Source organism: Eptatretus burgeri, unplaced genomic scaffold (genome assembly GCF_056783735.1).
Source record: "Eptatretus burgeri isolate ZD-2024b unplaced genomic scaffold, Ebu_testis_v1 Ebu_testis_scaffold_3158, whole genome shotgun sequence".
NCBI lineage: Eukaryota > Metazoa > Chordata > Myxini > Myxiniformes > Myxinidae > Eptatretus > Eptatretus burgeri.
Genome location: NW_028225106.1, coordinates 131,012 through 142,500, shown reverse-complemented (window position 1 = coordinate 142,500; position 11,489 = coordinate 131,012). Strand labels below are relative to the sequence as shown.

Here is an 11,489-nt window from a genome sequence, read left to right as displayed (position 1 = left end):
GTGCACCAGTTACCCACCTGGAGGATGTCAGGGCAGAAAGAAAATAAAGACACCAATGTGCCCTTTGTTGTGTTTTATGGGTGAAACCTACAATGCCTTCATCAAGGATTCACACCCCCGACTTTTTCACATTTTGTTGTGTTCCAGCCTGACTTCAAAATGGATTAAATTTAAATGTTTTGTCACTGATCAACACAAAATACCCCCTAATGACAAAGGGAAAATATATTTTTTGAAATTTCTACAAATTAATGAAAACTGAAAAGCTGAAATATCTTTTGTCAATGCGTATTCAACCCTCTAAGTCAATACTTTGTCGTGTTGCAGTGTTGCTTTGGCTGTATACTTGGGGTAATTGTCCCGTTGAAACGTAAATCTTCGCCGCAGTCGAAGGTCTTTTGCACTCTGAAGCAGGTTCTCCTCAAGGAGGAGGAGATTGGGAGCATACTCTGTGCAGAGCGTTGGTGCTGCTTAAGCCGTCTCCTTGGCTCTTGGGCACAATCCTGGATGGGTCGCCACTCCGACAGTATACCAGCATGCTGGCACTCACTTTGCCGACCTCGGAAGGATGACAGGCCGAGTTAACCCCACCTGGTATTAATTCAACAGTGGAGTGGGATTTGAACTCAGGACCCGAGGATCCAAAGCCGGGCACCCGAACCATAAAGCCAACATCAGGCAGCCAACTCCTCAAGGATTTGCTTGTATTTGGTTCCATTCATTGTTCTCTCTGTCCTTGCAAGTCTTCCAGTCCCTGTGCTGAAAAGCATCCCCGAAACATGATGCCGCCGCCACCATGCCTCACGATAGGGATGGTTTTGGATGGGTGATGAGTTGTGCTCAGTTTCTGCCAGATGTAGTGCTTTGCATTCAGGTCAAAGAGTTCCATTTTCGTCTCATCAGACCACAGAATGTTTTGCCTCTTGCTCTCAAAGTCTTTCACGTGCCTTTTTTACAAACTCAAGACGTGCTGTCATGTGTTTTTTTTCTCTGGAGTGGTTTCCGTCTTGCCATTCTCCCATAAAGCCGAGATTTTTGAAGTGCCGCAGAGACTTTTGTCATTCCGACAGGTTCTCCCATCTCAGTAAAATAACTCTAGTTCTGTCAGAGTGGTCGTTGGGTTCTTCTTTACCTCCCTGACAAAGGTCCTTCTTGTCCGGTTGCTCAGTTTGTTCGGACGGTCAACTCTAGGAAGAGTCTGGGTAGTTCATATTCTTTCCATTTCCTAATGATAGAGCTCACTGTGCTCTTGGGACTTTTCAATACGAGAAATTGATTTCATATCCTTCCCCAGATCGATGCCTCCTCACAATTTTATCTCGGAGTTATACGGACAGTTCCTTCGGACGGAGTTATACGGACAGACTTCATGGAAGAGTTTCTGCTCTGACCTGGACTCTCAACTGTGGGACCTCATCAAGAAAGGTGTGTTTCTTTTTCGAAATCATGTCCAATCATTTGAATTGGCCACAGGTGGACTCCAATCAAGTTTTTTTTTGTACACATTGTCGAGGCTCATATGAGAGTGAACACACAACGCACAACAAGGGGGCAGGAGAGGGAAAGACAAAATAATGAGGAACAGAGACATTAGAAGATCTATGATAGGGTGACGGAACACGGGGTATACAAGATGGACACGACAGGGACTTTCAGGAAGGAGAGCAGGGAATTTGAAGGGGGTGGGTTTGGGGTGGATTAACGGGGGTAGAAAAGATCATGGTTTTGGATTGGGGAAGATAAGAGGTGGTAGTCAACAGCTATTTTGAATACCTGGAGGGAAGAGGGAATACATCCCAGATGTACCTCTCAGGCCACAACGACGACCAAGACAAGAGTGCTCCCTGTCCGAACGCCTACGCCCTTATTCACCCAGTCTCCAGAGGGGGGGGGCATCTCCGCCCTCCCCCACAGGACCGTTTGGGCACGCAGAATCGCTCGACGCCCTTTCATTGGCCAAAACGAGCGGCAAGTCCATTGATTGGCCCTGGGGCGTGGTGACGTCATGCAGAGCCCTTTCCTCCTGTCTCGGGCCCAGATTGGCTGAGTGGCGGTCACCCCACCCGCTGCACACCGATTGGTCGAGGGCCGCTGCGCAGCTCCTCCCCGAACTCCGCCTTCCTCCAAAGGCCCACCCCTCACATATTCGGGGAAGTCTGATTGGCCGATCAACGCCGATTGGTCGAGGGCCGCCGCGTGGCTCCTCCTCGAACTCTGCCCACAATGACGTCGGCCAGAGCGAGGTGAAGGAAGTGAAGTGAAGGTGAGGGTGATGCGGCGTTGTCGGCGTTGTTATTGGTGGTGGTGTAAAAATGTACACGGAAACCCGAACTATCAAAAGTAACTCACAGCGCATAAAAAATTTAATTACCCATTAGACCAGGGACGGGACCCGAACTGGCAACATGTACTTACCGAGATAACTATTCTATCTGACCTGTATGTTGACTGCGATAGGTTTCCAAATCCGCAATAATGTTATCGGGTGCATGGATAATGTGGGTATTATGGGCCATGATAGTGATAGTAGTGATAGCCATGATAGTAGTGGCCATAATAGTGGAGTGTTCAGTTAACAATTGTAATTTTGTTCAGAATGAACGTGCAAGGTGAGACTATGTGCTCTCTGAGTGCTGTTCAGGTTGTAAAAGTGATTTATTGATGTTTTTGGTCCATTTTTAATTTGCAGAGAAAAAATTTGAAACGCCGTCACGTGTCACCTGTTCCTCGTCATTGGAGAGAGAAGTTTCTTTCGATCATCACCTGGCAGAGACTTTGTGTCGGGATGGTGACAAGTTTCGGGGTGTGTCTACAAACAACAACTGTGACAGGTGGATCAATGCCTTGCAACAGGAGAGCCAAACAAGTGAGAATCCAAAAAAGTTTTCTGTTGCAAAAAAGAATTTACCTCCTCATGGTGTTTAAAAGGATGTGTAAAAATATGCACAGGTGAGACGTCAAACAGGTGCACTATGTGTCAGAAGGGATTTGTTTCTTCTTCATATCTGTTGTCACATCAAAGAACACACACCGGTGAGAAATCCTTCAAGTGTTCACAATGCAGGAAGGCCTTTTGTTCTTCATCAAGTTTATATCGTCATCAAAAAATACATTCAGGGCAGAAACCCAACAAGTGTTCTGTTTGCAACAAAGTATTTAATCAGTCATCACTCTTACGTGAGCATCAGATATTGCACAACAGGAAGAAACCCCAAAAGTTTTCTGTGTGTGACAAGACCTTTGCTCATCCATCAAATGCATCTGCACATCAAAGAATACACACCGGAGAGAAACGTTACAATTGTTCTGTGTGTTACAAAGCGTTTAATCAGTCATCAACTCTATCAACACATCAAGTAATACACACCGGAGAGAAACCCTTCAATTGTTCTGTGTGCAACAAAGCGTTTAATCGGTCATCAACTCTATCAATACATCAAAGAATACACACCGGAGAGAAACTTTACAATTGTTCTGTGTGCAACAAAGCGTTTAATCAGTCATCAACTCTATCAACACATCAAGTAATACACACCGGAGAGAAACCCTTCAATTGTTCTGTGTGTAACAAAGCGTTCAATCATTTATCTAACTTATATCAACATCGAAGAATACACACCGGAGAGAAACTTTACAATTGTTCTGTGTGCAACAAAGCGTTCAATCATTCATCTAACTTTCATAAACATTTAAGAATACACACCCGAGAAAAACCTTTCAATTGTTATGTGTGCAACAAAGCGTTTAATCAGTCATCAACTCTATCAACACATCAAATAATACACACCGGAGAGAAACCCTTCAATTGTTCTGTGTGTAACAAAGCGTTCAATCATTTATCTAACTTATATCAACATCAAAGAATACACACTGGAGAGAAACCCTTCAATTGTTCTGTGTGTAACAAAGTGTTCAATCATTTATCTAACTTTAATAAACATCAAAGAATACACACCGGAGAGAAACCCTTCAATTGTTCTGTGTGTAACAAAGCGTTCAATCATTTATCTAACTTATATCAACATCAAAGAATACACACCGGAGAGAAACCTTACAATTGTTCTGTGTGTAACAAGGTCTTTTATCATCCATTTACTTTATCGAGACATCAAAGAATACACACCGGAAAGAAACCTCACAAGTGTTCTGTGTGCAACAAAGCGTTTAATCAATCATCTAACTTATATCAACATCAAAGAATACACACCAGAGAGAAACCTCACAATTGTTCTGTGTGTAACAAAGCGTTCAGTCAATTATCTAACTTTCGTAAACATCAAAGAATACACACTGGAGAATAACCCTTCAATAATTCTTTGCGCAACAAAGCGTTTCATAATCCATCATCTGCATCGAGAAATCAAAGAATACATCAAAGCAAAATAATTTCCAGGAACAGGTCTGAGTATATGATGCCACACATGGGATGGAAATAACAAGGAATTGAGCGCCATCGATTGCAAAGAAGAGAAATGAAATGTACAAAAAGATGCATCAACATATATACAACGACAACTGGGAGAACGACAAAAGAGCAGGAAGATTGTAAAGACGTCATGTTAACTGGGATGGAGAACGAGTCAGAGTACAGTGTCTGGAGAAAGTCTACACCCCCTTTCAAAATGTTCACCTTTTGATGTCTTATAACCTGGAATTAAATATCATTGAATCGGACTTTTTACACCTTTATTTATACATCGTAACCCACAACTAACATGTGAAAAACAAATGATACAAATTTCAGGAAAATTAATCAAAAACACAAAACTGGAATATCTTGGTATAAGTCAGGTGCTCATGAGAGTTCACGTCACTGACCCTCAGTGATGGGTAATGTTGTTAAACGTGTCCTTTATGATCCATCCATGAAGACCACACTCTGTACAGAGAGAGCATCAGTGCTGCTACAGCAGTTACCTGGGTTATTGGACACAATCCTGAACAGGTGACCACTCTGCCACAGGATACTCAAACGGCTCAATCATCCCAGCAAGCTGGTATCACTTTGCCAACCTCAGAAGGATGACAAGCTGAGTCAACCCCACCTAGTATTAATTCAACAGCCAAGTGGGATTTGAACTCAGGAGATAAGTAAACCAAGTCCACCACCCTCACCATGAAACCAACGCCAGGTATACCTTCATGATATTGTTACGAATTTGGGAATTCGATTGCACACAACATACAGCTTCCTTTGGTCAGCTATGTCGATAAGTGCTTGTTCCCGAGATAGCTCACCTTCCATTGTTTAAATGTTTGGAAATCGATTGGATGCGCTGCGGATCGATTTAATAGTTCGGGAGCGAACAATGGAGACGTCCCTCCCCCTCTTCTGCGAAGAGGAAGAAGAGCCCTTCCGTCCCATGATTCATGTTGTCAACAACTCCCTCCCACCCGTGGTTGAGCGGGGGATGGAGCATGAGTCATGAGTCACGCCGGGAGCGGGGGAAGGGCGGAAGAGGATAAGGAAGAGATCCTCGAGTTGGTTCGGGGTTGAGGGGAGTCGTTCAGCAGGCCGTCGGGTCCTGCTTGGCTTGCGTTGGGGTTGAGGCTTTTGGAAGCTTTTTGCTTCTGCTGGCTTTTCAGTAGAGCTTCGGCTTCTGCTTTGGCTTGGCTTTGGCTCAGGAAGAGGCCTTTTGAAGGCTTTCTGCTTTGGTGGTTCAGTGAGCTTCGGCTTCTACTTGGCTCGGGAGAGCTTTTTGCTTCGAGCTGCTTTGTTTGGAAGAGAGTTGAGCTGGTCGCTCGGCTCGAGCTGCGAATGGTGGCTTCTTCTTCTTGGTTCGTGGAGCTCTTTGTTCTCCGTTTGGTTCCCGGCTTGGTGCGACTCGTCTTCCTCTTCTTGGAGGTGGTTCCTCGGGGAAGCGACGCATCGACGGGAAGGATTGGCGCCTCGTCTCACCAGCAAGTATTGAGAAGCGCGGGAGGATTCGCGGGAGCTCGGGAAGGATCGTGGCTTACGGCGATTGGATCCAGCTCGCTCTCGCTGGAGCCCGGGTCCGAACAACTTGAAGACGACACGAGGTGGAGAGGTTCGAGATAGGCTCTGGGTTTCAGCTCACCTGTCTCCGAGCTGGAGCTCGTTTTTAAAGGCCTCAGCCACCATTTATTGTGTGTGTGTGTGTGTGTGTGTGTGTGTGTGTGTGTGTGTGTGTGTGTGTGTGTGTGTGTGTGTGTGTGTGTGCATACGTATGTGCGTGGGCCCGTCTAATAAGTAGGAAATTGTTAAGTGCTTTGTGTGCTGTAAATCTTTGCATTGCATTTTGTATAGTCGGAATAGTTCTGCTCTTACGTGCGTCCCGAGTTCCCCATTATTATTAATAAATACCCCAATTGTTAAATGTTTTCAGCTCGTCGCGTCGAATCTTTCATTGACTGAGCATTTCGTGTGTTGGGAGTTAGAAAGCCGTTGGTTTGCCGTAAAAGGGGGCATTTGGACCGACGGTTCTCGGCGATTAAGCCGCTCGGAATCGCGCACGGGACAGGCTCGCCTCGGCGGTTTGTTCCTTCGAAGGTGGAATACCCCGGTAGTTGGATCACGTGGGTATTTAGGTACATTGAAGATTGGCAATCGACCCTACCCCACGTGATCTGCCCATTGGCGTATTTCGGTTCTTGTACAAGGACCCGTCGACTCGGACTTATCCAGGCGGTGATCTATATTCCGGGCGATCGGTCGGGCCGACTCGACTTGCGGCTCCATTCAGAGCGGTCGGTTCGCGGCCACGCACCGGCACCGTAACAATATCATTAAATCGGACTTTTTACACCTTTATTTACACATCGTAACCCAAAATTTCCATGTGAAGAATAAATTATAAAAATCTCAGAAAATTAATTTAAAACACAAAACGAGACTGTCTTGTTTGGATAAGTGTCCACCCCCCGAATAATGGCAATTGTAAACAAGCTCAGGTGGAACCAATCAACTTCAAAATCACACCCCAGGTTAATTTACCTCCATCTGTTTAAATTATAGTGATTCTGTGGATTTCAAAATAAAATCAGCTGTTCCTGTGGGTTTCCTCTGCTGGATAGTGAATTTCACAGCAAATGCTCAACCATGAGCTTTGGAGCACAGTCAAGACAGTCATTATTACGAAATGGAAAGCGTATGGTACCACTAAGATCCTGCCAAGATCAGGCCGTCCCTCCAAACTGGATGACCAAGCAAGGAGACTGATCAGAGCCACCAGCGGCCAACGGCAACTTTGAAAGAGCTTCAGGCCTTCATGGCAAGGACTGATCACTGGTGTCCATGTGACAACAATATTACAAGCACTCCACAAGTCCAGGCTCTACTGTCAGGTGGCAAGAAGGAAGCCATTCCACAAAATAGCCCACCTTGAGTCTTGCTTGAGGAATACAAAAAAACACTCGAGAGATTCTGAGTCCATTTGGAAAAATGTTTCGTGGTCTGATGGAACTTTTGGAAAAAAAGCCTGGTTATGGCAGCATCATGTCATGGGGATGTTTCTCATCATCAGGGACTGGGGCACTTTTTGTTGTTTTTTGTATACCAAGTCGAGGCTTGTGCAAGAGCTAATACACAGAAACATATCACAAGGCTGGAGACAAGAAGGGAGGGAGAGGGAAGCACAAAATAGTGGGAAAAAACGAGAAGAGGATATCTGTGGAAGAGAGAGAGGGATAGGATGTGGTAAGAAGGATGGTACTACAGGGACTGTCAGGAAGGAAAATAGAGAAGTTGAAGGAGGTGGGTTTGGGGTGGATCAACTGGGGTCATAGATATCAAGGTTTTGGATGGGGGAAGATATGAGATGGTGGTGAACAGCTGCTTTGAAGACCTGGAGGGAGGAGAGTGTGGGAGTTTATTCCAGAGGCAGGAAAAAAAGAGGAATGAAAGAGTGAAGGTGAGCTGTAATTCTTGATTTTGTCATTTTCACAAGAAGGGGGGATTTGGCAGACCTTGAGTACCCTGAGGAAATGACAGGGGTACAGATAACAGACAGAGCAGGGGGGGGGCAAGGCCAGGGAGGAGTTGGTACAAGACAGAAAGACCACCGACCTGCCTCCGGTGAGAGAGTGAGAGATCCAACGACTCAGCTTGAGATCCCTATGATCAGGGAGATACCAATGATCCAAAAAGCCTTGGTTTCCACAACGTTATGTCGAGCCCCGTGTGAGGCATGACAACCATCCCGGAGGGGGGAGCAGTGATCCATCAGACTGCGGATGAAAGCTTGGTAAATGGTTGGAATCTCAGGTGTGCCAAGGATGGGCTTCACACAATGGAGGATGCCCAGTTGGCGATTGACTTTGGAGGCCAGCTTGGAGATGTGGCTTTCCTCGTAAAGATCGTGGTAGATAGTGAGACTCAGACGCTTGAATGAGAGGACCTCGAAAAAAGCAATGTCGAGAAAGTAGATGGAGGGGTGGAGGGGGGTTCCAGGCGGTCTTTTCGGAGAGACATTGTGAGGGCGTGAGTTATCAGGATAGAACGGAAAACGGATGGAGCAAAACACAGAAAAAAATCCGAGAGGAAAACCTGCTGCCCTCTGCTAGAGAACTGAAATTGGGACAGAAGTTCACCTTGCAGCATGAGAACGACCCGAAGTACACAACCAAAGCCACACTTGAGCGGCTCAGGAACAAAACGATATCCTTGAGTCGCCCAGTCAGAGCCCCGACCAAAATCCCATCGAAAATCTGTGGCATGACCTGAAGATTGCTGTCCATCAACGCCCCCCACGCAGCTTGACTGAGCTTGAACAGTTTAGTGCAGAAGAATGGGCAAGTATTTGCATCCAGGTTGTTCACTCCTTTATCCACCCACCTCCCTCTGATCTCATTCTTCCCCGTGCCCATTCTTAATCAAAGTGACCCTCCATTTTACCTCCATCCTCTTAGAGTTGTGTCCACGCCTCCCCCCTCGCCCTTCCACGATGTTCTTTTTCTTCTGTTATGTTCTGGTCTTTTCTGTGTTCAAGGTCTCCCACAAGTGTCTCAAAAAAAAAAGAAATTAATCATTGGAAAAGTTGTTGTTCGTTTTTTTTGGAGGGGGGGGGTGGGTTGAGGACTTATCTGTGCAATATACAGTATTTCTGCCATATACAGTAATAAGGAGCACCTTTTACCAAGCAGATTGATCCTCTTCCTGTACGAAAGAGATATAAGATCATTCAAAATGCAAATATATATTGTTCTTAAAACAGAAACATGTTCAAGCACATCGATGTGATAATTATGTTGTATTTGAGGACATTTTTCATTCAAAGGTTCCAATAATACATTTACTTTTCAATCAAGATTAATTGGCAACATTTTATTTATTTATTTTACAGCTTGAAAGTTTCAGCTTCCTCGATCAAAGTCATGAACACGTGATTTGGCAGGAACGAATCAGACACAACGATCAGGTGGTTCGCTGTTGCTGGAGTAGGTCTTGCTCTCCACCTGGGTACCATAGCGAACCGTCCTTCACTTGACACGACCGTGCGGTCCACCATGACCCGAGATCTCAGTTTTTAAAAAAGTTTTTTACTTTATTCTTTTTTTACTTTACCCCAACTTTCCTTCTCTTTTTTGTATGCAATGTCGAGGCTCGTGTGGGAGCTATTCGGGCCGTTTGTCCGTCAGTCAGTCTGTCTGTCTGTTTGTCCGCACAGAACTTTCGTGCTATTATCATCAACCGCTGTCGGATTGAGACGAAATTTTCAACAAACAGGCGACGACGAATGTGGAATGTTTTAATGATAATTATGACGTGATGGGTCACGTGGTGTGAAAGCCATGTTGTAAAAACGGGGAAAAAACTTTGGACCTCTGAAACTTTTCACGTATTGCCGCCTTTCCATGAGGAACAAGAGGTTCACACACATGATGTCATCGGTCACATGGTTTGGCAGCCGTATTGAATTGAAGAAAGTACTAAATAATGTTTTCTCTGGAACCGCTTCGTCATTCAACATGGAACTTCACAATTATGATCTGGTGGTGATGTGGAACACATGTTTAATACTTCAATTGTCATCATTCCAGTTGGCTAGGTGTGGATACGTCTCTCACCTGTCATGGAATTTCAGCAAAAGCTTTCTGCGACTCATTGGGACTGACTCAATCGGTCAACTTCGCGACTCAGATCTCAACCAATGGTACTCCATCTCTTCTGGATCTGATTTTGACAAATTTCCCTGACAATAACTGCTGCTCTTTCTCCGCTCCAATCGGTTCTTCTGACCACGTCCTTGTTAAAGTGGACATCTCTCTGACTGTTATCAGAGAACCACCTCACCGCCGTCGAGTCTGGCATTTCACTCAAGCCGACTGGCAGGGTCTCCAAGCAGCCATCAAACTTATAGACTGGTCTCCTATCGCCACTTTCTCCAACATCAACTCATCCTGGGAATTCTTTCAAAAAAAGTAGCTCACCCTCATGCACAGATTTATCCCATCTCGACTTCAGTTGTCCTACCCTTCCTCCCGCCCTTGGTTCACTGAAGCTTGTGGTGAGGCAGTTGTCCTGAAACAACTTGCCTTTGCCTCATGAAAAGCAAACCCAACTGAAAAGCAAACAAACCCAACTGTCAAATCTCAGTTCCTTGCATAAAGCTCGGAAAAAGTGTGTATCTACCCTCAGGAGAGCCAGAAAACAACATCTTTCCAAACTCAAGTCCGAACTTTCAAACCTCTCTCCCTCCTCAAAATCCTGGTGGGGTCCAATCAAATCTGTTTCTGGTGTATGTTCCCCCTCCATCACCTCCCTCACCTCAAATGGCAGCACTGCTGATACCGCACGTGAAAAGACTGAATGCCTAAACTCGGTGTTTGCAGCTAAATCTTGTGTCAAAAAACCCATCGCTTTCTCTACCCACCTTACCCAGTCGCACCCAACACTCCCTGGATTCCTTTTCTCCTGACAAGGTGGAGAGCTGGCTGTCAAACCTCAACTCAGATTCTGCAACCAGTCCAGATGGCATCAGCCCACGTGTCCTAAAAGCCTGCTCTTCTGCTCTTGCTCACCCTCTCTCTCTTCTATTCACCCTCTCATTGTCAAAGGTCATCTGCCATCTGCTTGAAATCAGCAAACATTACTGCCCTGCATAAAAAGCTGCAAAAACAGATCCCTGCAACGACACAACAATCAGCTTTCTGCCAATCAGCAAGGTCATGGAATCCATCATCGCTTCAGACATTAAATCCTTCCTCTTCTCCAATGGCTTGATTTCCGATCTTCACTTTGGTTTCAGACTTTGGTTTCACTCTACCCTGGATATGCTGCTTCTTCTCTCCCAACAATGGATGGAGGTCCTCAATGCCGGACATGAAATCAAAGCCATATCTCAAGACATATCGCATCCTTTTGAAATGGTCTGGCACCCTGCCCTGCTCACCAAACTCTCTTCCTATGGTATCCAAGGCCATCTCCACTCATGGCTCGCAGACTTCCTCTCCTGTCGCAGTCACCGTGTGGCCCTAAATGGAGTTCTTTCATCCCCTCTTCCTGTCCAGGCTGGAGTTCCTCATGGGAG

General features: G+C 45.6%; 1 protein-coding gene across 2 annotated transcripts in view; it reads left to right on the top strand.

The window, feature by feature from the left end:
• LOC147006636 (uncharacterized) overlaps positions 1-11,489 on the top strand; it is a 40,377-nt gene that overhangs the window by 5,510 nt on the left and 23,378 nt on the right. Inside the window, exon 4 of one of the 2 annotated variants that reach the window (XM_085868304.1) lies at positions 2,690-4,535. The exons of the other annotated variant lie outside the window; for it this stretch is intronic. Coding sequence (XP_085724430.1) covers positions 2,973-4,301 — 1,329 coding nt within the window. The 5' untranslated portion in view covers positions 2,690-2,972 and the 3' untranslated portion in view covers positions 4,302-4,535. Of the gene's footprint in view, positions 1-2,689; positions 4,536-11,489 lie in introns of those variants that run through there. 2 annotated transcript variants of the gene reach the window in all.